We start from the raw sequence: 23846 nt of genomic DNA, 5'->3' as shown, positions 1-23846 counted from the left end.
GCCTTGCGATTGGTAAAATATCTGTATTTGACCCCGCATGTTATGGTGGTAATTTCGAGGATACAAAGGCTGAACACAGACCCCGCATGTCATGGATGAGTGCCTTTCGCAACCGCATAAATGCTGTTTTTTTTGCAGGAGGCCCAGTATTTTCGTCGGCTAGGTGGCCGACAAAAATACTGTTCACTGCCGACGAAAATATTTACGTATTAAGCCGACGAAAATACTGACGTTTTTTTTCGTCGACCACCAAAGCTGATGAAAATAAGAGCAAATTTTCGTCGGCAGTAACACCTATTTTCGTCTGTTTTACTCCGTCGGCCTAATTTCGTTGGCAGGCCGACGAAAATAGCTGTTTTCGACGGCTTTGGGTCTATTTTCGTCGTTTTCTGGCCGACGAAAATATACTATTTTTCTGTAGTGTATGGAGATACAAATTCTGGTGTACTAGTACTGTACGCACGTGTTTTCAACTAAATTGTACACAAGAAATCAAATAAGATGCTAGCACGTTTCAGATAATGATGCGTGCAACCCTAGAGGGAACCTGTTCAGAAGCAGTGTCTTTTTCATAATAGTACAGTTAAAAGAACCCCTCATCAAGACATCTAAATCACAAGGTGCTATACCTTTGAGGGGATTAATACCAGCAATGAAAAGCAAGTCAACACACAAAAAGGGCCTGCTGGTGCTGCACTGCACTCAGTATTGCTGAGTTCATGTGGCTTACTTTCTTGAGCTGCTGAATATTTAGCGTTGCAGTCCTTGTCAACATGTTGCTGGACCTTACTTCTTTTTGGAGAGGAACTGGACCTTACTGAGGAATGAAACAAGAAAACAAGCATCCAGCTTACTATTGAGAGATTTTTTTATTAATTCGGCAACATCATACACAATTGAAGACAAGAACTTTCATCATAACTGAAATTGTAAATAAAACCATTTGAGTCAAGGAAAATTGTAGTGTTTCTTAACATGGCATATATATACGAGCAGTTCAGAGGCAAAATTGTTTGACATCAGAATTCAGAAACAACGTTGCATCTACATTCCACATGAGGTACATCAACACAAAATCAAACACCACAATGGCTACAACGACAAATTTCCTGCTTATCATCACCAGCCGAGGAGGCTAGCGGCTGCCCCGTTGCACAACATCTAAATTTTCTGAACCTGAGCTAGTTGTCAGCTTGTCACGCCGCAGGTTGTGGACGATGGCCGATGTCAGCTTGTCACGCCGCAGATTGTGGACGATCGGATGATGGTCGATGGCAACTGAGAACTCCGGCGCGCCGCGATGCGGGCGGTCGTGCGCTGCCAGCCCTCGTCGATCCCGTTTGCCGAAGGGAGAAGGGAGGCTTGATCTGCCATTGCGACGCTCCTCATGCTAGCATGTCGTGGACGCGGTCGGAGGCGGAGGCGAGAGACTCGAGAGGAAGGGACTCGAGGACCGCCGCCGGGCCGCCACCTCTATCTTCTTGTGCCGTGCCATCATGGTTGGGTGAAGTACATTTGCAACGGCGAAACGTCGCGTTCGGCGGGGCGCGCGGATCGGAGGCGGTTCGAGCGCCGCGGCGGGTGGTTACTGGCGAGGAGTCAGGGCGCACGAGCGGGCTCGGGGGTGACGAGACCCGCCACGGTGAGATCGTGGGCGCAGAGGGAGTGGAGGCGGAGAAGCGCGAAGGTCTCCGGGGGCGTCGCGCCGCAGCGTGGCCGCGCAGCAAAGGACGTCCATGGCCGGAACGCCGGCCGCCGGAATCTTTTGCAAATAAGACCCTGTTTTGGATCGCGGTTATTAATGGCGATCTAATTTTTTATAGACCCCTAGATATTTACACATAAGCCCCTCATTTGGATCGCAATTATTGATCCGCGATCCAACTATTTTTATATAGGATCTAGATTGATCGCGATTATTAATAATCACGATCCGGATATCTGCTTATAGATTCCTAAATATTTGTAAACAGGTCCCTCGCTCTAAACAGATGTTCCGAGGCGGATTGAAGCAGAGCGCGGCCGGCGGATGGAGATGGGCGAACGGCGGTGACAGGTTAGGAGGTAAATCAGTTGATTAATTGTAGGTAAGCGCAGATAAGGCCAGCTTCAGAGGGAGGGTCGTGAAGACGGTGTCGGCGGCGGCGGCGGCGGCGGCAGCGGCGCGCTTCCGCCTTGGGAGTTCGGCCATGCGTCGGCAGCTGAACTGCGGTACCTGGTCTGGGCGGCAGATTCGCGTCGCGGAATTTGGGGCCGAGAAACTGAGGCTGGCCGTGGCTAATTTCGAGATGGGTTCGTGGCGGCAGTCCTCGCCGTGGCAGGAGAGGAAACTACCAGGGGGCATGTCTCGCCGGGGTGAAAATGGTGAGCGAAAGCTGGGATGTGTCGAGCCCCGGGCGGCCACACTGATCTTTGCTGGGCTGCCTTCACATTTGCAGCTGACTAGAAGCATCCATTTGGAAGAAGTGAGAATCAATCTCCAGTTGTCTGAATATTCACACTCAATCTGAATATTCAGATCACCAGGACATTATGAATGTTGCAACATGAACAAAGGCGCAAAGCTGTGTTTTCAGTACCCTTCAGCCCACGGATGCCATGCCGTGGACCCAATCTGAACCTGAACAAGACTTGGTAGTTAGTAGACTGGTTTTGACATGCAAAGATGGTGCTGGAAATGGTGGTAGAAGATGATGCATTTCAAGTACTCCTATACATCGCGCGAATGACTAAACCGTTAGCCCGTTTACTGAATTACCACTCGGCGCTATTAGAATCAGTCAGGGTTCATCTGTTAACGACATGTTTTTTCTTCTCACAGAAGTTTCAGTAGTGTATTTTGGATAGATACCTTCGGGTTTGAGGCCCGCAATCTGAACTCTGACAGCGCAACAGGTTTTTGCAGCTTGTTCTTCTTTGGTTCAGTTAGCCATGTAAGCTCTTGTTATCTTCTCCGTGTTACTGATTGATTTACATTATGTTGCAGTAGATACGGGGTTACATCTGCTCTTGCAGTTTACGGTGTCTGAGCTGAGTTCAGGCAGGATATGAATGCTCTAGCAGCTAGCCCTTGCACAGCTACTGAATTTTCTGAACTTGAGCTAGTTGTCAACTTGTCACGCCGAAGATTGTGGACGATGGCCAATGGACAGTGACGACGACGAAGGTTTCGGCGAATTAGCAAACTCGATCAAGATGACCATCTTTAGCTGACTGAAAAGTCCACGGAGATTTTCATTTTTTTTTTCGCAACACGAACACAATGCCCTCAATGGCGATCGGATTGATGCGACCGGAGGCGTTTCGAGCAGGGTTGTTACCGGCGAGAGCTGGAACTGGCTCATGGTGACGAGACCCGCCACGGTGAGATCGTGACCGGAGAGGGAGGGGGAGGCGGAGAAGCAAGAAGGTCTCGTGCTCTCGTGGCGTAGCGCAATCGAGAAGCTGCAAATTCTGTCCGGTAGACATGTCTCTGCTCAGACATGTAGAAAAATATACTATTATAGCAGGATTCACGAGCTTAAAGACATTTCTTGTTCACTAATTTCACTATTCCAGTCTACCAATGCCCAGAATCAATCATACCCAAAACTAAGAAAATCCGCACTGCTACTGTAATCCTGATGGTATGCTTCGTTTCGTATTAGCAAGGAACTGAAGGGACGGGACCACTTAGGCATCTGCTGCCGACTCTACTGACGTACCGGCTCAGCAGGTCTCTCTGCATGACCGCGTCGTCCTCCATCACGCTGCTGATCTGCTGCCTGTAGCCCTCGTCGTGGTTGTGCGATGCCGGCATCCCATCCCTCACGGCATCTTCAAGGTCGATCATGATGTTAGTTAGCAAGCAGCAAGCGTAGATGATCCTTGGCAGCCGGTGCTTGTCCGGCCTCCACAGCTCTCCCTTGAGGACCTGCCACCGTTCCTTCAGATTGGCCAGGGCACCTTGCACCACCATTCTCATCGCGGCGTGACGCTTGTTGAATTCCACTTTCTCTGAAGATAGGCAATGGTCTTGGTATGGAGTCATCAGCCATGGAAGGAGAGGATAGCTGGGATCACCAACAACGTATTCTCTGACCACTGACCCTGCTGATTCTCCAGGAAGCTCCATTTGCCCGGTCAGCCTTGATCCTTTCTGGCAGAGTCTGTAGAAGCCCGAGGTGCGCAGGATGCACGAGTCGTCCAAGCTCCCAGGCCAGCCACTGACGACGTCTCTGAATCGCATGTCAGGGTCAACAACAGTCTGCAGGACCATGCTGTTCTTGTTCTCGCCGTCCAGCCAGACATTGCTGTTAGGCTGAGCTGAAGAGCACATAAGGATGTGTGATGTGTCTATAGCGCCACAGCAGTTGGGGAGACCCTGTTTTTTTTCAAACTTTGCTTTAATGGTTGCCATCTCCTCAGGATCAGGCCACTTCAGATGACAAGTGGCGCGCTCCTCCAAGCACTCGATGAACTTCCAAGTGATGTTGGAGATGGCTGAGTGGTTCATCCCAAAGCGTGTTCCTATGCTCAGAAGTGATTCACCAGTGGTCAGCCTTAGCAGAGCAACAGCAACTTGATCCTCCACACCTAGAATCACCTTGTCCCCAAATCTGAAATTCCTGAAACTTTGTGTCTTCCTCGTGAAATCCCCTTTGATCAGAGAGCAAAGGTAGTCAAAGGTCTTCCTCGACATCTTAAAGGCAGCCTCAAAGTTTACGCATTCTTTGGAAGGTTGTCCTGTAAAGGCATCAGATTCAATCATAAGTAGAGATACCGTTATCTTAATCGCAATGAAAAGTATTGTACAAGACACCATGCAAAAGACATGAAAGGTTAAAATCTGAAGGATTAAAACTTATGCTCTGCATAGTTTTAGAGAAAAGAGGAAGATGCGTGAGACTTTACAATGAGTTAAAATCTAAAATATTAATATTTTAGAAGATGGCAGGAAATCAAGATAAAGCAGTACACGGGCAATAGTGCCCAGCTGATAGACAAGTCGAATGAACGATTTCCATCATTTGCAGAAGAGGTTAAGATGTTTTTTTCAGGATAACAGAAACAGGTTCTACATATGATTGCACAAGATACTAAAGTCACAGTTCCGTAGAAATTTTGTCGGTTGAAAACACACTGTGCAGTTATAAATACATAGCTAAGTAGCTTTAACCCTTCATGTGACCATCTGACTAAATCTTACTTGATGCCTGGGTCTGCATCAGAGTTTGAACAGGTTACTCAACTGTACTCCCTCCGTCCCAAAAAACAAGTCATCCTAGGAATTCTAGACAAATTAAAAAGAAGGTAAAATGACCATATTTGCCCCTATTTATTACCCATATTTGGCACTAATTGATTCTTGCATGCACATGCACTTTCTAAATAGGGTAAGATGACTTGTTTTTTGAGACAAATTTTAAATCCTAGAGTGACTTGTTTTTTGGGATGGAGGGAGTATCTTGCAGTGACTTGAGACTGATAATATCACCATTCAGCTTATTGTCAGCACAAATGCTTCCCGGTAATTCAACTAATTTATAACAATAGAAGGTGATTGCAGACAGAACACTCCTAGGACTAGAGAAAGTCTAAAATCCATATTCTAAGGACTCTGCAATAGGTCTGACCAAAATACAGTTAGCTAAATACTGTGGCCACCTACAGTATCGTTTCTCTCTTGGGAGGCCCAACCCATAGACATCTGCAATTTATACTCTCTATATGGAGAGATAGATTAATCAAAATGGATGATCCTTCGTATCAAAGCTAGACCAACCAAGATCACTATCTGTTCCTAACTCTTACATGATCAAATTATAGCTTGCTGAGTTACTGTAGGCATATACAGTATGCGTTAAAACTCTAAATCTACAGTGTGTTTAGGCGAAACATCTTTTGGGAAGCTACAACCAGCAGACACTGACATCTGACATACACATCATCTGGAGATTGTTTGATAAATCTAAATACTGCTAGGATGATCCATCAAATTTTAAGGTCAACTGTATAAATATAAATGAGAGTAATGAAAATGTAAGTTCATCCAGTATGTTCTGTAAGCTCATTGAGCTAGCACTGCATCACTAAACTCGTTTAATGAAGTTTAGAGAGGCAACACTGCCACAGGAATCATCTTCAAATTATTTAGTTAAAATATAGTAGCAACCCAAATTGCAGGAATAATTAATCATATAACCAGGTAAGCTTGAATACACGACACCCAGATAAAAATCGACTGTAGGATTGGGGGAAACTATCATATATCCGATTAATAGCTAGCTATTCTTCACTAATTAAGTTTCATCATTCTTTGCCGGCCTGAAGAAGAGCTAGTGTTTATTCAGGTTCCACTTCCTCCCTTGTTCGAAAGTTTTCGGTTCATCAAGACAAAAAAAGAAGAAGAAAGAACCCTTAGCATCCATACATGTTGACATCAACAGTCAAGCAAAAGATTTTGGATGGTTTAGTCACAATGGGCAGAACAATGCCATCAGTCAAACCCAAAACGCCTAAACACCACTGCACTCAGTTTTTGCAGATCTGGAATGGACATGACGAGGCAACAAACCCTCACATGGCAAAATTCATTGTGCTCCCAAACACACGCTGCTCCATCGATGCCATCAGACCTGTTGCATTGACAGGCTGTTGGTGTCCAGGCCCTCAAAGCAACACTCATCGCACACACCCCGTATGCCTCAGGCTGGAACACCCATCCCGGTGGTTGCTTGCCTCTGCACACCGCGCAAGCCTGATGCCCACCAGCTCCAATAACCGCGAGCGAACAGCAGATTCATTACGCTAACCGTCCAGATTAAGGAGCACGGCCAGAGCGTTTTAAGCAGCGCGCCGGACGCGCACGCCATACGAGCACTGCAAATTCAGCGACGGCCCTCCTGATCTAGCGCCGCGGAACCGGTCCACGAACAATCCTAAACGCGAGAGGTTAGCACGCATTTCCTGGGGCCGTGGCTGCGAGGTCGCAGCGTCCCAGGAAACGAGGCGCGGGGGCGCATGGCTAGGGACAGAGAGCACACGGTGGCACATGGGTGCGTGTGCGTACCTGCTGCAAGCCTGCGGGAGAAGGCGTCCCACCAGTCGCCGGCGAGGGGCTGCGGCACCGGCGGCTCCTGCGCCGGCAAGGCCCGCTCGGGCTTGCGCTTCCTCCGGCTCGCCCCCCTCAGCGGTGCCATGACGAGCGCGACGCCGGAGGGATCAAGAGAGGAGGCAGGCTCCCAGAGCAGCAGCCTGCAACCCCCCAAATGACGGCCTTGAAAAGGCCCTGGTGTTTAGTGCCTCTAACAGAGTTGCGGTACAAGTAGTTCCGCCGTCGCCTGTTGTTATGCAGTGCTCCTACTCCTATTGCTCACTGGCATGCAGGAAGGCCATTCTCATGTGCCATGTCAACAGCCCATGTCTCTGCTTCAGATTCAGTTTCCTTCCGTGTGCCTGTGACCCTTTTGCTGTGTGTGTTTTGTGTGTGGGGCATGCGAGACGATGGCATTGGATGCAAGGAGGGTCTTGCTAAGGCAAGGTGTGCTTGGGAACAGTCTTCTTGGGTTAGGTTAAGGGAATGGCTATTATTGTATCCATCTATGGCCTACCTTTATTTCGTTTTGTAGAAAGGAGAGAAAGTTCTCGTGTTCTTTGTAACTTAAGGAAAGCAACCAATTTCCATATCATCGCCACTTTTGGTCACCCGGTTCACCGCTACTGCTCTAATTTTTCGTTTAGTTTTCGGGCATTAGGATGGCCTTGCATTTATCTTTTTATCTATATATTTTTTAAGAACACGTAGGTTCTGAATAGTAAAAAATATTATTTTTTGGTGTGTAGAACAAGTGCTCCACCGCAAGATTGGTCTTGCATGATAAATTGATTGGTGTTGGTGGTGCTGTACAAACTTACATGGTTTTTATGGTGCACTGATCTTTTTGTGACTGTATCAATATTTTGTACGACATAAACATTTGAAAAGAAAAAAAATCATGCTTCACCTGTGAGGTATGATGTATCGAATACTCCCTCCGTCCTATAATATATCCTAACATTTTTATGACAGATTAAAGAGATGAGGAAATGTCACGTGTACCTCTATTTAATGCCTTATTTAATTGTTATTTTGCTGATTTTGTGGCTTTCCAAAATACTCCAGAATGCTTTGTATTTGGGTATAAATTTTGAGTCCTTCGATACCAGAATGGAGAGAGTATGTACAGATACAGCATGTTGATGCCGACTAGCCCACTACCTATAGTGGGTCAACGTGAAGTTGGAGAGGTTGATGGTAGCAGTGTGACACGAGGGAATTTATCTGCTTAGAAGAATTGGTGTTTCTCGTAGGGTACACGATGATGAAATTGTGGACTGTGCTTACAAGGTAATTGTGTTTCCTTAATTGAAAAAGTAATCTCATTAGTGGCCCAGTGCTCAATCTAAGACATGATTTTTGCGCGGAATCATTGGGAATTTACTGCAGGAAATCAGCCGAAGTTGGAAGCTTTAGTTTGGATAGAATTAGGATCTGTCTATAAAAGAGGATGATGTTGCTTGTTGCTATACATCGGTGTACTACGTGATATTTATTCACTATTTCACTAGCCCACATTATTTATGCCATCTATACTTAATTAGTCCAAGGGTGTGTTCGTTTCCCAGCGTCTAAAGTTTAGAGATGTCACATCAAAGAGAATCTTGTCATTTAGAAGTATTAAATAAAGTCTAATTACAAAACTAATTGCAGAACCCAGCGCTAATTTGCGAGATGAATCTAATGAGGTATATTAGTTCATGATTAGCAGATGATTACTGTAGCATCATTGTGGCAAATTATGGATTAATTAGGCTCATTAAATTTATCTCGCGAATTAGCACCCATCTATGCAAAAAGTTTTATAAACAGATTTTATTTAATATTTCTAAATAGTAAGATTCTTTTTTATGTGACGGGTCCAAACTTCAGAGGGGAGAAAACGAAGAAACCCCAGGCCTCCCTCCGTTATTGTTGTTGGCAAGAGTAGAGCCTGAAACAGAACGTCTCTGATTTGACCCGTTCAGTCAGTACTGTGACTCCTGAACTACTGAACTATATTTTTTATTTCCCCTACCGAACTAGTCAGTAGAGTCTCCGTCCCACGTAGAGCTGGCACTTGGGCCTATTTGGATAGACTATAACACGATCTTTTAGCACGGTACGGCAAGTAAAATTTTGGACCGTGCGAGTATGATATAAACACGAGAGCCGTACCGTACTTAGAATTTTAGCACGATAGATCATATGGCATGACTCGTATTTTGGACCATGCTTGGGTTGGGACAGCACGAAAATAACTCATCTGCCCACGCGCATCTCTTATTTTATTATGATAGTTAATATTGCTTTCTAATTAATAGTCGCCGTGGAAAAAAAGATTCATTCAAAAAAATCACGTAATTTTCTTACTATAGATGGTCTATGTATTTTTTAGTTGAGATATATTGCCTTCCATATGCAATGTACTAATGTAAAATAAGATTAATAAAGCATATTTTTGTTCCTCACATTGTTAGTAGTAGTAGCAACGTATATGCATGGTGGGTTAGTCGTGACCATATCTTACTATAACATCGAGTATGTAAGTCATAAGTAAGTATTTGGAGGACCGTGTTTAGACCAGCATAGTACGAAGATGTGCCGTGAGCTTTGCTTAAATCTGGTAAAAGATTTACTGTACCAGCACAACACGGAGGCTATCTCCAGCGATGTCCTGTAAAACGTTCTGTTCTCTATTATGGATGATACTGTTGCTCCTGTAATGTTCCAGCGGTGCCCTCTATCGCGTGCGGTAAAATGGAGGACGAGCTCTGCGTCCCGCACAGAGGAAGGCACGACCGGCGTCCTCCATCCCGATCGCCCTCCGGCGCATCTCCACCAGCCCCTTCCGCGCAGGCGCGGGAGGAAACTGCCGGGGAGGGGAAAGCGACGGCCGCCGTTGGGTCGCCGGTGGGGGAGGGCCTGCCGGGTGCGGCGGGGCTTGGCGGGCGAGTAGATCTGGAAGAGGGGCGGCGGGGTCAGATCGGCGAGAGGCGCAGGAGCGGCGGACGCGTCTCGGTCGGCAGCGGCGTTGCGCTCGAGGGCCGCCGGGGGGCGGCTCGGGCCTGCGCACAGGGAGAAGGAAGTCCCGGCCGGCGTCCTCCATCCCGATCGCCCACGCTCGCATCTTCACAAGCTGATTCCGCGCGGGCGTAGGAGGAAGTAGCCGAGCAGGGTCCCTGGTGCATCGGGTCCCCGGCGGAGGAGGACCTTGCCGGTGCCGCTGCGGTCGAACTTCGTACATTGGGGCCGGGACCGGCTCGAATCTGGCGCGCGGCGGATCTGGAGGAGTGCGACAGTTCCTCCTTCGGGGCCGGCCGAGGGGAAGGCGAGAGGGACTCTCGGCCGTCATCTGCAAAAAGGAGGGGGCAGCAGCGAAGGGAGACGAAAGAGGCGGCGGTCGGCACGCCCTCGACCGCGGTTCATCTCCAGATCCGCCGACATCCCGTCTTCCTCGAAACCGCAGACACATTATGTTACACATGCATGCGACGCACCGTTGTCGAAACAGCCGGTCGCCATACACCAGCTGGGGAGCGAAGTAGTCTGCCCATATCCGACGGTATCCTTCATGGTGATCACGAGGCACGATTTGGCGAGGCACCCTTTCGCGAGGCACCTGGGGACCCCCATGGACATCGTCAGGAGGGTGAAGTCCTCCAGATCATCTAGCTCCATCTCCATTTGTCGCTGATGTTCATCTTGCTCCATCTCTGTTTGCTGTAACCAGTCCTCGAAGTCCATAGTGCGGGAGGAGGGGCGGCACCAGGCCGAGAAGCGCGGGACGATGGGCAGCAGCAGCCGAGCAGTGCGGGAGGAGGGGCGCCGGGAGCAATGGGCGCCCGAGCAGCGCACGACGAGGGAGGCAGCTTGCGCGGGCGGGCCACCGGGCCGCGAGAGGACCACCGATTCCGCGCGGGAGGCGGCTCGCGCAGGCGGGACGGCTGGCTGGGCACGCGAGGCGGCTCCCGCGCGCGGGGCGGTGGGGCGCGGGAGGGGCGGCGGGCCGCGGGAGGTGGGGCGCGCGGGCGGCGCTGCGGGGCGCGGGAGGCGGGTGCCGGCTCGCGCGGGCGGCACGCCGGGGAGCGGGAGGCGGCGATGGTGCCGTTCGGCGTTGCGGCAGGGGAAAGGAAAGTTGGAAGAAAGGATAGAAAATTAAGATTGTGGGGTATAGAAGATGGAAATAAAGGATGTTGTTGGAGTTAAGTTTGGTATAGAGAATGAAGTTCATATGGAGGAAAAAGGAGGGGAAAAAGGAGGGGATGACATTTACAGAATATCGCTGGAGATAGTCTTAAGTCCCGCCTCTGGTCCCATGAAAGCGCACGAAGGCAAGCAGCCACGGTCCACGGGCCCACGGCCGACGCAAGGAAACCTTGACCCACTCACGCCATCGGCGTTCGTCATCATTCCCCGTCGTGTCTTGGGCTCCTCCGCGCCGCGCGCAAAGAAGAAAGCCTAGATCCGCGTCGGTGTTGGGAAGGCCAGGCCCATGTAGCCCGTTTTACTGACGCTGACAAGCCCAGCCCAGCCCGGGCACCGCAACACTCTCACGGTAGGTGGGGGCGTGAGGCGGCGGCGTGGACGCGTCGCCGTCACGTCGCGTGGAGCGGAGTGGTGTGCCGGCCGCGCGACACCCCGCACCGTTCGTGCCGTGCTGACCACAGGACAGCACTCCTTCGCTCCCCTCTTCCTCCCGTGATCCCGTCCGCATTCGTCTCCCTCAGCAGGTCGGACTTCTGGCTCTCCAGGAACTCGGCGAGGTATCTGCCCTCCACACGCCCCCTTCTTCGATCTCCCTTCGGCTCCTAGCTCCTCTCGTCGCTGTGAATTCGACCTCTTCCCCCGCGATTCGCCACGATGAAGGAGGTCCTCGTGGCGGGCGGTTTCCTTGATTGATGGATCCGTGGGGATTGGGGAACCAGTAGGCTTGAATTGATATGATCTGGGGGCGATTGGGTCGGACCGGTTGTCGTAATTGGTGTGAGCGGGGTGCGATTGTCTCGGTTTCGCGCGGGCAGATCTGGTTGCTTGTTCGTGCCAAACTGCCAATTCGTTGGGTGCTGGCTCGCGAGATTTAGGCAACTCAGGGATCTGGTTCCCTCCGGGTTGGCACTTGGGAGCATGTGGGATGGGGTTAGCTATGCGATTGCGTAGTTGCCCAATCGATGTTGGACAATGGCATGCCTTGTTCCCCTCGCACGACGCTAAAGGTAACCTGTTGTGCGAGGTTGTCATATTCAGCCTGGGGATTCTAGGCTTCGAGCTCCTGATTTGTCAGGAACCGTGCTGACCGTGTGGGAAATGGTCATTAAGGATTTCTCTTGCTGCAAAATTGATGAGGGTCAACAGATTAGGGGTAAACTAGATAGGAGAGGTGAAGAGTGCATTACCCAGGTAGAAGCACCACAAGGATACAGCAAATATATCAGTGCAAAATCTGTATAGAACTCCTTTGCAGGAGCGCATGTATTTTGCGTGGACTTGAAAAAACTTGTACCGATGTAGGAGTGACAATCTTACATATGAAACTAAAATAGGTAATCAATCTATGGTTACTCTTTGGCGCTGATCATGCCTAAAGCGTACATCAAATCCCATATCATATGGTAACACTAGGGCCTTCACAAACTGTTACTCCAGGGCCTTAGTCTTATTAGTTCTGTTGACGGCAGCCTGTATTCACTTCACAGTAACAAACAACTCTAGGGTTCTTGATGGTGGTGCTGCATTTGTCAGCAGATAATAGTAGCATGCACGGAATTGCATTGCAACGTTCAAGTCGTACCGCAATAACATGTCTACAGAATGGCATTGCAATGTTTAAATAGGATGTCTGTTTATCTTAACAGTTTGCTTTATATGCATAAAAAGGCATATGTGCTGTGTGTCCATCTCTACCTAGTAACCTTTAAATCCAGTTATGTTTTAAATCCAGTTATATAAGGAGTAATAAGTTATTAACGCCGTATTTAGTACACCTAAACATGACTACTCGCATCATCTAGCATGCATATGAACAAGTGTTCCTAGGACATTGCTTGCTGTATATGGCCACACATGTGGTTATATTTTATATGTCTCGTGTTATCCAAAAAAAATATAATACTTCCTATAAGAGACTACAGAATCACACTTAATAATAAAACAAGGGCCTCTGCATTTCCTTTTCTGATGTCTATAGAGTAAAACTACTGTGCACTTCTTGCATGTAACATGCCTACATGTTTCATTTGTATGTGTGTCAGGAAGTTGTCTGAGTTCTTTCAATTATCAGGCGGCAAAATGTTTGTTTAATCATGCATGTTATTTCCCTGGCGCTCACCTCTCAATTATGATTCTGTTAACGATTCAACTACTCCTAGTATCACCTATGTGTATATTAGTTTTGATGTTCGTCATCCTAGCTCAAATACATCCTGCTATGTTGCTAATGCTCATCTGATTTTGTGGTTGTCAGGATGGAAATGTTTTTCGGCAGCTTTCTCAGTGAATCAGCATCATCACAGAACCTTTTTGGCCACCCAGATGTTGAGAGATGCCCATTCCTTAGAAACATCAACGGAGCTACAACCTTATCATTTACTTCTGCTTTGCCAGTAGCTGTAAGATCTGCTTCCTATGACCTTTTGTACTAGCAGTGATTAATGGAGTTTGTCAGTTCCTTGACAATATATGGTACTGTGCAGGCCCGAGGAGGCAAGGGTCCAATTTTTGAGGATGGACCAGGCTTTGAGTCAGCATTCAAGCTTTTCCATGGCCGAGACGGAATAGTTCCCCTTTCAGAAAGATCATATGTACCTGATGAAAACCACAATGAGAGCATTAATGTGAAGACTGAACCTGCTCTGCCATTTAATCCCTTGGCTGCTAGAGCAGCCACAATAAGTCTATCAGCATTTGGACCATTTGGTTTTGGCTTTTTCAACGGCAAGGGCAAAAGGCAGAACAAGAAACCCAACAATCTAGATCAGTCCCACAAGAAGCCCAAGACCCCAGATCAGTCTTCCATGAAAGTTTGTTCTGACGCTTTTTTTATATTATATGTCTCATTTCATTTGCATCAGATAATATGTTACACTTTTCTATTCTTTCCATCGTAATATCAACCTGAGGCCCAATATGTAATATCACTTATTCTAGATTTCGTCCGAAGTCAGAACATTTCCTAACCATTCATTACATGGCTATATCCTAATCAACCCAAGGCTCAAATATATAATGTCACTTGCTCTACATTTCATCCAAAGTAATATTTCCTAGCTATTCATTACATGGCTATATCCAAGGGCTAGTGTTGTTGATCAGAAACCAGAACTGTCTCATTCTGCTTGCTTTAGTATATCTATCAGTGTTATCATTCTCTTTCGTTGGTTCTTTTCAGCAAAAGGGAGTCAACCCACCATCGCACGAGGCATTCAGCGATGAATGGTTGGAAAATGGCCAGTGTCCACTTGCGCGGTCTTACCGGGCAATGAGTGGTGTTTTGCCCCTTGTTGCCAAGGCTTTACAGCCACCAGCTGGTATGAAGCTGAAGTGTCCACCTGCTGTGGTTGCTGTCCGAGCCGCCCTTGCACGAACCGCACTTGTGAAATCCCTGCGACCGCAGCCCCTGCCCTCGAAGATGGTAGCCATTGCACTTCTGGGAATGGCGGCAAACATCCCTCTTGGGGTGTGGCGGGAGCACACCAAGAAGTTCTCTCCTCAGTGGTTTGCAGCTGTCCATGCTGCTGTTCCATTCCTTGCAATGCTGAGGAAGTCTGTTGTGATGCCCAGGACTGCGATGGTATTCACCATAGCAGCCTCCATTGTTGGCCAGACTATTGGGTCAAGGGCTGAGCGCATCCGTCTGAGGAATCTGGCTGCAAAGGGTGCTGTTGATTCTACGACAACTGCTGCCATGTATCCAAACAAGAATGGGAATTGCAGCAACACCGAGGGCAAGGCATGGGATCCCCTCGCAACGAAGATGGCGGACCCAGCTGCTAGGCGTGCATCTGCGCCAACCCCTAGCATGTGCTTCTGATTGTGTTGCCCATGTAATTCACGCAAGTCCCTGCAGAATGCCTGAACTACTTTATCTTATAGTGTCATGTAATTGCCATGTTTGTCCCTGAAAACTGAGCTGTCCATGGGGCGAGACAAGTGGAATAAATGGTACCACAGTTTGCTGTGTTGTTATGGTATGGGCTTATGCACGCATCTGTAATTTGATGCTGCTATATTTCTACTTAAAAATTATAGTGTATGATTAAAGAAAAGTTTTGGGAGTTGTTCTCTGAGCTTTGTGTCGTCTTGCTTGTCTGCTGTCCGGTGCCAGGGGGCAGTTCAAGTCATCAGCTACCATTTGATCAGTTGAAATGTTGGAATTATGAAATGTGGCGTTTCGTTTCCGCCACTGAATTAGCCCTGAAATGATAAACTTTATCATGTGTGGGAAGTAAATGTAATCCCTGACCATTTGCCTGCCGGCACTGGTTTATGTCAAACTTGAGATACCTTTAGCAACATGCAAAGAATGGTACACTCAGGCCGGCACTGTAATTCTGCCGCCCTTCTGAATTTGCTGTCTGTAATCTGGGACATCTTTAAGTGATCAAGTCTATTGCTATTAGTACAGAGGAACGGGTAAGACAGGTTAACGGCTTTGTGAAGTGTTGCCGTGTTGGACTGTTGGTGTTGGAGACGATTCGCAGAGTCTCGTAGTGGCCGCGCCTTTTTCTTCTGCAGGTCCTCGTTTTGCTTCGGAAGCTCGTTCAGTCTGTTTGGTCTGCTCTGAATGTTTCCTCGAGCTGCATTATTGTGAGCTAGCGAATAGGGGGCTAGCTAATGGGTAATGACAATTCACAAGTTCGTTCACCCTTTGCTTTCTGCCAACCTGAACCACGCTAAACGCAATCCAACATCAGACACTGTACACGTGCAGAGATAACAAATTGCTCAAGAGCTGAAGAGGACGTTGTTGCGACCAGTAACCTTTTGTGCGAACTAGGAACGAAGGCTCTCTGGAACTGGCACCCGAGCTGAGCCTCCACTGCAGATATCACCCGCCTCCAACGATGCGGATGGCAACCATCCCAATTGCGTTCAGCGAGCAGAAATCTGGCCGCACAGGCCGCAGAAACGTGGTGCCGGAGTGCTGGCGCTGGACCACCCACCTGTGGAACGGACCGGACGGCTCGGGCGGAGCCGGTTCCGGCGTGGAAGGCTCACGTTTTTCCGGTCAAAAATCAATGAATTTCCAGCAGTTTTTGTTCTTCTTCCCGTGCACCGGCTTGACTGTAAGTGGATGGATCCGACCCTCCTTCGTCCCGAGTCCTGCACATTCCTCCTCGTCTCGGCTGCTCCCTCCACCAGATGGCAACCGGCAGCATGGTATCCTTTCGGTTTCGGTCAATTGTTCTCCGGAAGACTTGGATGATGCTGGCGACATTGCCAAAGCACATTCCGCTACCACCAGCACCAGGTCCATGTCCCAAAAAGGGCCCGGCACGCGAACTATCTTGTGGGCCTCCAGACAGACGGCCCCCGCCGTTAACGCGTCTTCTTGAGGCCTAGTCCGTCGTCCATCTGAACGATCCGGATTCCTCTGTGAGAAAGATTCTGAATGATCTGAAACTAGATGGTCAACATGTGTAACCCTCTCGAGAAAAGGCGGCGTTCAAAGAAAGCATGAAGCCATGGACAATAGAAAATGACGAGAGATCGACGTTCTTCCTCCTGCTGCCAGCAGTGCTTTTGAATCCCTACCCGGTTTTCCATTTCTCCCGTGCAGAACGTTGAACCCATCGGCGATCACACGCTGGGCTGCTGGGGGGGGGGGGCGCTGCTGTCAGAATCAGCACATGAGATTAGAACCGTTAAACCCGTGGCCCGGATGTGCACAAACCCGGCGAAATTTCTACTCCTGGCGCTTTGTTTTCCCGCTGCCATCATGTACCTTCTCTGTGCCTTTTGGAACACGTAACACATGTAAAAAGAATCCTTGAAAATGTTGCAGGTCAAATCTGCTCGCATGTCAAAGTGTTAGGCTTTTACTTTCGCTCCCTCCTTGAATTATTCCCCCTCGATGTGACGGTATACTTGATCTAGTTAGTAATCGCCACGACAGCAATGCAGAGAGGGCAGCCAACTACTCCATCAGCTACACTTGCCAAGCATGTACCATGTCACTAGTCACTACCAGCACTACCAGTTCCACCACGCTGGCCAATCGTCTGCGTCAGGCGCGTGTTGATGTAGCCTTCGCCTCAGCACGGCGACGTGGCCATCCACATCAAAGCTACTGGATGGATGATTTTTTTTTTAAAAGGAAACTGGATGGATGAATTGAAAGGCCCAAGCTGACTTGTACCAGTGGCTAGCTAGCTACCTCTCTTCCAGTTCCAGATCCGTTGCCTGCTTTTCTGAACATATCCTGACCATGACCAACCTCTCGGACAAGCGAGCGAGCGAGAGAACACTCCAAGAAATCGGTTCCGGGGACTCGATCGCGCTCCGCTTCCGGCCCAAGAAAAGCGCACGGGCACGGTGACCCAGCGAAACGTCACGAAACGGAGAGGAAAATGATTCCGCGTCGGGTTCTTTTTTTTTAAAAAAAATATGTCGTCTGTGCCGCGCAGGCGAAGTGACGGCTCGTCGGCTCGCACGCTTCGCGCAGCCGTGCATCACACCTTACGTCCGCCGCCGCCGTGTGGACTCGCGGCCGGCCGCAGCGGCCGACGTGGTCACCTCGCCAGCCGCGCACAAAACTATGGGGTGTGTTCTGGTAAACGCCGGCGGATCGAGCAGCGTGCGGTTCGGCCGCCGGCCCAAGCTACCAGCCAGCGCGCGCACAGCGCCGTCTTCTTCTGCCGTGAAGAAATGGTCACCGCACTTTCGATTCGTCAAGATATGCACGTACAGTCACGGAATAAATAGTCAAGGCATGTACATATATACATGTACAAGCCAAGCAATAAGTGTATCTTTTTCAAAGAAAATAATAGCAAGCAAGCCAAGTACTGCGTAGACACAATGACACAAGCAAGTTGGCCGACGATGAACAGGTACTCTAACTAACCGATCACCCATACGCGAACGCCGAGTGATGTGTCCTCCGAACGGGATCGCCAAGGTGACCTTTTCCTTTGCGTGTGTAAAGACACGCTGCAGTTTCATCCTGCACTTCGCTGGAAGCGGCCACTGGAAAGTGCACAAAAGATCAAACCAGTGGGTCCAGACTGCAGCCGATGGATTCACGCTTGTAGGTAGGATCGAGGACTCGAGGTTCCTGCGACGCCGCCATGGCCAGGATAGATCGATGAGCCATCTACCGAAAAGCTAGCTAGCTTCTGGACGCGCGGCGAAGAGAGCACGCAACCTCTCGCTACGTGCCTAGCCTAACCGCGCGTTCTCATCCGAGGCGCCACGGGGGTGACCAAGTGTGAGACGCACGAGTGCGACCGCGTCACGTTCCTTCGCGTCCAAGCTCCGATCGATCCCATCGTCGCGTCGCGGTGGTGGCTGGCTCGGGGCGGCCAGTTCGCACGCGCACCTCCACCACTAAAGCCCTGACGTGAACGCCTCTTCCATCACACATGCCCCTGTCCAGTCACGCACACAAGCTCCCTCTCGTCAGCGCGCACGCACGGCGCCGCCCCGGTTTATATAGCAATCAACACGTACGTGCGCGTGAGGGTGGAATTTTTTAGCTCGTTTGATAAGGAGAAGAACGAAGCTTGTGGGAAAGGTCGGTCGGTTTGGTCTGTCGATCGGGTCGGATCGATCGCCATGACGCTCACGAGGCACGAAGCAGAGGAGAGCAAGGAGATGGAGGGCCTCCGGGCGCACGCCGTCGCGCTGCTCTCGCTGTCGTCGTCGCCGGAGCCGGCGGCGTCGGGCGGCGGCGACAGCAGGCCGCCGGCGTCGGCCTCGAGCAGGAGGGCCATGGCGGCGGAGGGCGTGTTCGAGTGCAAGACGTGCAGCAAGCGCTTCCCGTCGTTCCAGGCGCTCGGCGGGCACCGCACCAGCCACACGCGGCTGCAGGCGCGGATGCTCAGCGACGCGGCGGCCGCGGGCGCCGAGAGGGACAGGACGCGGGTGCACGAGTGCGCCGTCTGCGGGCTCGAGTTCTCCATGGGCCAGGCGCTCGGCGGGCACATGCGCCGGCACAGGGGCGAGGCGCCGCTGGCCGCGCACGACGACGGCGCCGCGCACCCGGACCAGGCCATGCCGGACCTCAACTTCCCGCCGCTGGAGGACGGCGACGGCGGCGGCGGCAGCGACGGTGGCCAAGATCAACAGCCATCAGCCGATCACAGCTCGGAGCCGCAGCTGCTCAACCTGCTTGTATAGCGTGGCGTGCACAGCGTGTATGTGCATGGTGATCCTATGGTGTGCATACATGAGTGGTTTCTAAATTTTCGGAGCCTGGACATGACAAGGAATTCCTCATTAACTGTAGCTTCGTTTCTTAGGTTCTGTTTCATTAGTTGGGTTTCCTTTGTAAAGCTATTCGTCGATTGCAATTCATTTGTTGTAAATTAAATTGTCAATATCTTTCTTATCTGACGACAGCTTGTTGTGCAAATCAGTGGTTCAGTAGAAATTGTTGTTTCCGATTAGTATCTCTCATGCAGTTCCTAGAAAATGATGCAAAATTCCTCACGGGAAACCAAAACATTCCGGGGAAAACTAGCACGCGGCATGCAAGACCTGATGTTCTTTGTGGAATTTATTATTGGGCCACTGGGTGTTAATTAAACAGCTGCGATAAATCTCCAGGCCAAGCCGAAAAGTCTAATCACCTGCGATAAATTGGGCCGTTCACGTTCTGTAAAGTCCAATCTGTTCCGGCCCACTCTTGATAGGAACTGCACGAGAGATACTGGGCTTCTTGGGTACTTGTCGGAAGCACTTGTGTGCTCAACTTCAGTGTGACTTATGTGACCACTATGTGAACCTGATTCATCCACTTCGATGTGCTGAACTTCAATGTATTGTGCTCTTATCATGCATCTCTGAATGAAGAAAATATGTGAACTTCATCAGATTGTTTCTGTTTCTGTAATCTCTCTCGAGTGTGTCTTTTCGTTTTTTTATGTAATTTACAGCCTCCTGTAAAACTACTTTGCTTCCTTCTTAAATGACAAGTGGTACTCCTGCTACCTTTCAAAAAAAAAAAACAGATTGTCAGCACAGAAGACATCCATTTCATTGTCACTGAACATTACATCCAGGACATTTCATTGTTAAGGGACACCAAGTCATTGCATCCAACATAACACCAAACATTATATCCAGGACCTAAACATTAGTATCAGAGCTGCACATGCTGCAAAAGCATCTTTGCTTCTCTAGTTTCCAGACCCTTTCACTAAGTAACAGCAACAGCATTGTCTTTGGCCTGAATTCTTTCTCGACAGCTCTCAGCTCTGCAGCTTGCGCAATTTCCCCTCCTATAGCTTCCCCCTTGCTTCGCCTAGTGCACCCAACAGATCTGTGCTCACCATTCTCAATCTCTAGACAATGGCCTGCACGTCAATTCGTAACTGCCTCGCAAATGGAGTTCTCATCGAATTCTCACAATTGCTCCATCTCACATCATTCAGGCTATCTTCTAACAATGACTGCGTTTGCGGATAACAGAATACAGCATCACGCAATGCTTGAATCAAACGCTCCTCCACAATCAAACACGCAGCATCACGCGCCACCCCCGGAAGATCCACCCAGTCCTCCTCCTCGGCTCCTCCACAACCACCCGCGGTGTGTGCTGGTCGAGAATACATCGTCGTACGCACGGCGGAATGGCGGAGGAGCTCGAATTGGTGGGACGCAGCCAGGGGGAGCGCGTCGAAGATGCCGTCGTCGAACGCAGGGGCTGGCGAAAGCGCGGCCTTGGCCCTCGCCACCGCTGCCGAGGAGGAGGGGATGGTGGAGTAATCGAAGGAAAAGGTTGTGGGGGTGGGGGCGCCGAAGAGGTCGCCGTAGGACGCGGCAGCGGACGAAGATGGGTTCAGGGAGAGACGCACGGCCCGGGCTGGCGTGCAGGAAAGCTGGGAGACCTGCTGTCCGCTCTACAACTTCGCGGAGGCGGCCGGCGGCCCTACCTGCAATCGCAATCGAGGTTGCCGCCATGCCCACCCGACGCCTCGCTCCACGCCGCCCGGGTGCCGCACTGCGGCGAACCGCGCGCTGCCCCACAAGTCTTGCAGCGAGGGGTGAGATTATGGGGAAGGTGCTAGGGATGAAGCTAGGGATTGGTGGCCGAGGCGGGGTTTGGTATTGCCGGCGTGGAGGACGACGGCGGACGGGCGGAGGAACGGACCACGACCAGGGGTCTATTTGAAAATAGTGAGGGTCTAAATGAAAATATTCGGATCGCGATTAGGGGTTTATATGTAAATTTAAGGGGTAATATGAAAATAATACAAATAGGGGGTATTTGAAAATAAAATGCAAATGTACAGGGCCGGCGAGGTCGCGGCGCGCCGCCGGCGCGGGCCTCCCCAGGCCGTGTGCCGTAACTGCCAGCGGCAGCGCCGCCCGGGGCACTAATTCGTCCAGAGATGGGCCCGCGGCAGCGCCGTCGCGTCGACTTTCGAAAGGCGGTCCTGGGCAACTCCGGCGGCCCTCTTGCCTACACCGGCGACGACGCCTGGGGATCCGTTGCTCGCGCCCGTCCCTGCCACCGGCCGGCGCGAGCGGCGAGCCTCCTCCAGCGCTGCGGTGGCACGAAGCATTCACCGCGGCGCAGGGCGAACGGGGCCGCACTAGTCGCTGGACCTGGACTGAGCATCACTTGAAATGTGCAGAGATCCGATCCTTTTCGTTTTTTTTCTAAGGCCAGCAAAACGCCAGCCTGAACATTTAGATTGATATGTGATGTTGTACATACAAGATTTACAGCCCGATCCTTTTTTAAAGGCCAGTTAAAAAAAATTGATCCACGAACACGAAGGAGGCCTGGTGGCGCGCTCTTGTCTGGCCCGTTTGCGCGACGGCAAACGACGACGGCCACTGCAGCGAGCTGTCGTCCTCCTCCTCCGCTAGCGTCTCGATCTCCGACCACGTCCATTGATGAGCCCCGGCCGGCCAGCGAACTTCACACGTCGAGTGCTTTGAAAGCCGAAGGGTAGGATGACAAACTTTTAAGCAGCAGAAATTTAGGACAAACTTAGTTACAGAACATCAATCTGCATCATCCCTTGCTTTGATTTTCAAACTTGTGTCATAAACATAAGTCCAATTCATAGCTGCATTCAACTGCAAAAAGTTTTAAACAGCCGCTATAGTAACAGCTATAGCCGGCTATGGTATTTAGCCCGCTAAAGCCGGCTGTGACCCGCTAAGCGTCATAACAGCTGCTCTACCGTTTATTATCTTAGCCGGCAATTTAAAACCATATGCAACACATACATCTGCATGCACCACTGTTGTGCGATCGGGTTGGAAGGATTTCACATGTGTTGTAATTTTGCTTCCGAGATTTCTGACAGCATATGAACACGCATGATAGATTGACAGTCGACAAATGTAATTGGTTAAACTGTTCACAAATCTAGATTGAAAGTTAATATTTTTTTTCGAAAAAGAGTCATTGCTTTTCTAATCGACGGTGGGAGTGACAGACGCACCTCTGCAACAAGCCGGCAACACAAGCTGCCTTGTAACTCTCTCTATTATTGGAACAATAATATTGATTCTGCTCCAATTAAGCGGTCTATTATCCTTCTCATCCACAACAACAACAACAACAACTTAACCTTTTATCCCAAGCAAGTTGGGGTAGGCTAGAGATGAAACCCATAGAAAACAAGAATAAGAAACACAAAAAGGACACAAACCAAAGGAAGAGTTAGGGATTAAACAAAAAGTAACAAAGGTCACGGTTCAGGTACGTTAATTGCTAATCTCCAAGCGCTGCTATCCATAGCTAATTTCTTAGCGATATTCCACTCTTTAAGGTCTCTCTTAACCGTCTCGTCCCAAATTAGTCTAGGTCTACCTCTACCTCTCTTTACATTATCGCCCCGCTTTAAAACTCCACTACGCACCGGCACCTCGGCAGGCCTCCGTTGTACATGTCCAAACCATCTCAACCGATATTGAATCAACTTCTCCTCGATAGGTGCCACCCCGACCCTATCTCGAATCTCTTCATTCCAAACTCTATCCCTTCTTGTATGCCCGCAGAACCAACACAGCGTAGGCTTCAGTCAGTGTCTCAACTCTTCAACTCCCAGCCACATTGAATTGGTTCACATCACATGCCGAGATTGCCACCATTGCCCAGAATCAGAGCAACGTCGAGAAAGAAGAAGAGATCGATCCAAGCAAAGCAATGCAACGCCCTGCCTAGCCTATCCATCACCTAGCAGTTAGCATCCAATTATAATTAGGTTGACAGCATCAGAGGAAGGAGGGGACAAAATAAAAGTGATGGCGGAGGAAGGAGGTTGACAGCATCCGATGGTGAAGCCTCTGGCTGCTGGCGGCGGCGTGCTACGACAACAACCTGGTGAACTCGCAGCTGGACGACCAGCCGCTGCGCTTCTCCCTGCCGCTCATCCTCGTCCAGGTCTCCGTCATCCTCGTCCTCTCCGCTGCCGCCCACCTCGTGTTCCGCCGCCTCGGCCAGTCCCGCTTCATCACACAAATGCTCGTCGGCGTCTTCCTCGGTCCCACCGTGACCGCCAACAATTTCGCGGAGGCGGCCGACGGCCCTGCTAGCAAATCGAGGTCGCCGCCATGCCCGCCCAACGGCTCGCTCCACGCGGCACTGCGGCGAACCGCGCGCTGC

The 23846-nt window shown here is 50.1% G+C and overlaps 3 protein-coding genes across 3 annotated transcripts; 2 read left to right on the top strand and 1 right to left on the bottom strand.

Annotated features, from left to right (window-relative positions):
* Positions 1–3461: 3461 nt before the first annotated feature.
* Positions 3462–7286, bottom strand: LOC112894065 (protein ALP1-like). Its single transcript, XM_025961648.1, has 2 exons — positions 7052–7286; positions 3462–4725 (listed from the first exon to the last, which is right to left on the bottom strand). Exons 1-2 carry the CDS (start codon positions 7179–7181, stop codon positions 3644–3646), a joined length of 1212 nt encoding a protein of 403 aa, XP_025817433.1. The 5' UTR covers positions 7182–7286; the 3' UTR covers positions 3462–3643.
* A 4382-nt stretch (positions 7287–11668) lies between these two features.
* Positions 11669–15298, top strand: LOC112893831. The gene is made up of 4 exons (XM_025961334.1): positions 11669–11823; positions 13521–13665; positions 13750–14076; positions 14445–15298. Exons 2-4 carry the CDS (start codon positions 13522–13524, stop codon positions 15084–15086), a joined length of 1113 nt encoding a protein of 370 aa, XP_025817119.1. The 5' UTR covers positions 11669–11823; position 13521; the 3' UTR covers positions 15087–15298.
* A 3351-nt stretch (positions 15299–18649) lies between these two features.
* On the top strand, positions 18650–19631 carry LOC112894335 (zinc finger protein ZAT12-like). The gene has a single exon (XM_025962002.1). It carries the CDS (start codon positions 18833–18835, stop codon positions 19394–19396), a length of 564 nt encoding a protein of 187 aa, XP_025817787.1. The 5' UTR covers positions 18650–18832; the 3' UTR covers positions 19397–19631.
* The last annotated feature ends 4215 nt before the right edge of the window (positions 19632–23846 follow it).

Source organism: Panicum hallii, chromosome 5 (assembly GCF_002211085.1).
Source record: "Panicum hallii strain FIL2 chromosome 5, PHallii_v3.1, whole genome shotgun sequence".
Taxonomy (NCBI): domain Eukaryota; kingdom Viridiplantae; phylum Streptophyta; class Magnoliopsida; order Poales; family Poaceae; genus Panicum; species Panicum hallii.
Note: the sequence above shows the minus strand (reverse complement) of the source record. Positions and strands in the feature narration are given on the sequence as shown.

What these genes read in the sequence shown, in the direction of transcription:
- LOC112894065 (XM_025961648.1), bottom strand. Translation starts at nt 7,181, where the DNA reads ATGGCACCGCTGAGGGGGGCGAGCCGGAGGAAGCGCAAGCCCGAGCGG. An exon ending in CTCCCGCAGGCTTGCAGCAG is followed by an intron (nt 4,726 to 7,051) that starts GTACGCACACGC and finishes ATGCCTTTACAG; the next exon opens with GACAACCTTCCAAAGAATGC.
- LOC112893831 (XM_025961334.1), top strand. Translation starts at nt 13,522, where the DNA reads ATGGAAATGTTTTTCGGCAGCTTTCTCAGTGAATCAGCATCATCACAG. An exon ending in CTTCTGCTTTGCCAGTAGCT is followed by an intron (nt 13,666 to 13,749) that starts GTAAGATCTGCT and finishes GGTACTGTGCAG; the next exon opens with GCCCGAGGAGGCAAGGGTCC. An exon ending in CAGATCAGTCTTCCATGAAA is followed by an intron (nt 14,077 to 14,444) that starts GTTTGTTCTGAC and finishes GGTTCTTTTCAG; the next exon opens with CAAAAGGGAGTCAACCCACC.
- LOC112894335 (XM_025962002.1), top strand. Translation starts at nt 18,833, where the DNA reads ATGACGCTCACGAGGCACGAAGCAGAGGAGAGCAAGGAGATGGAGGGC.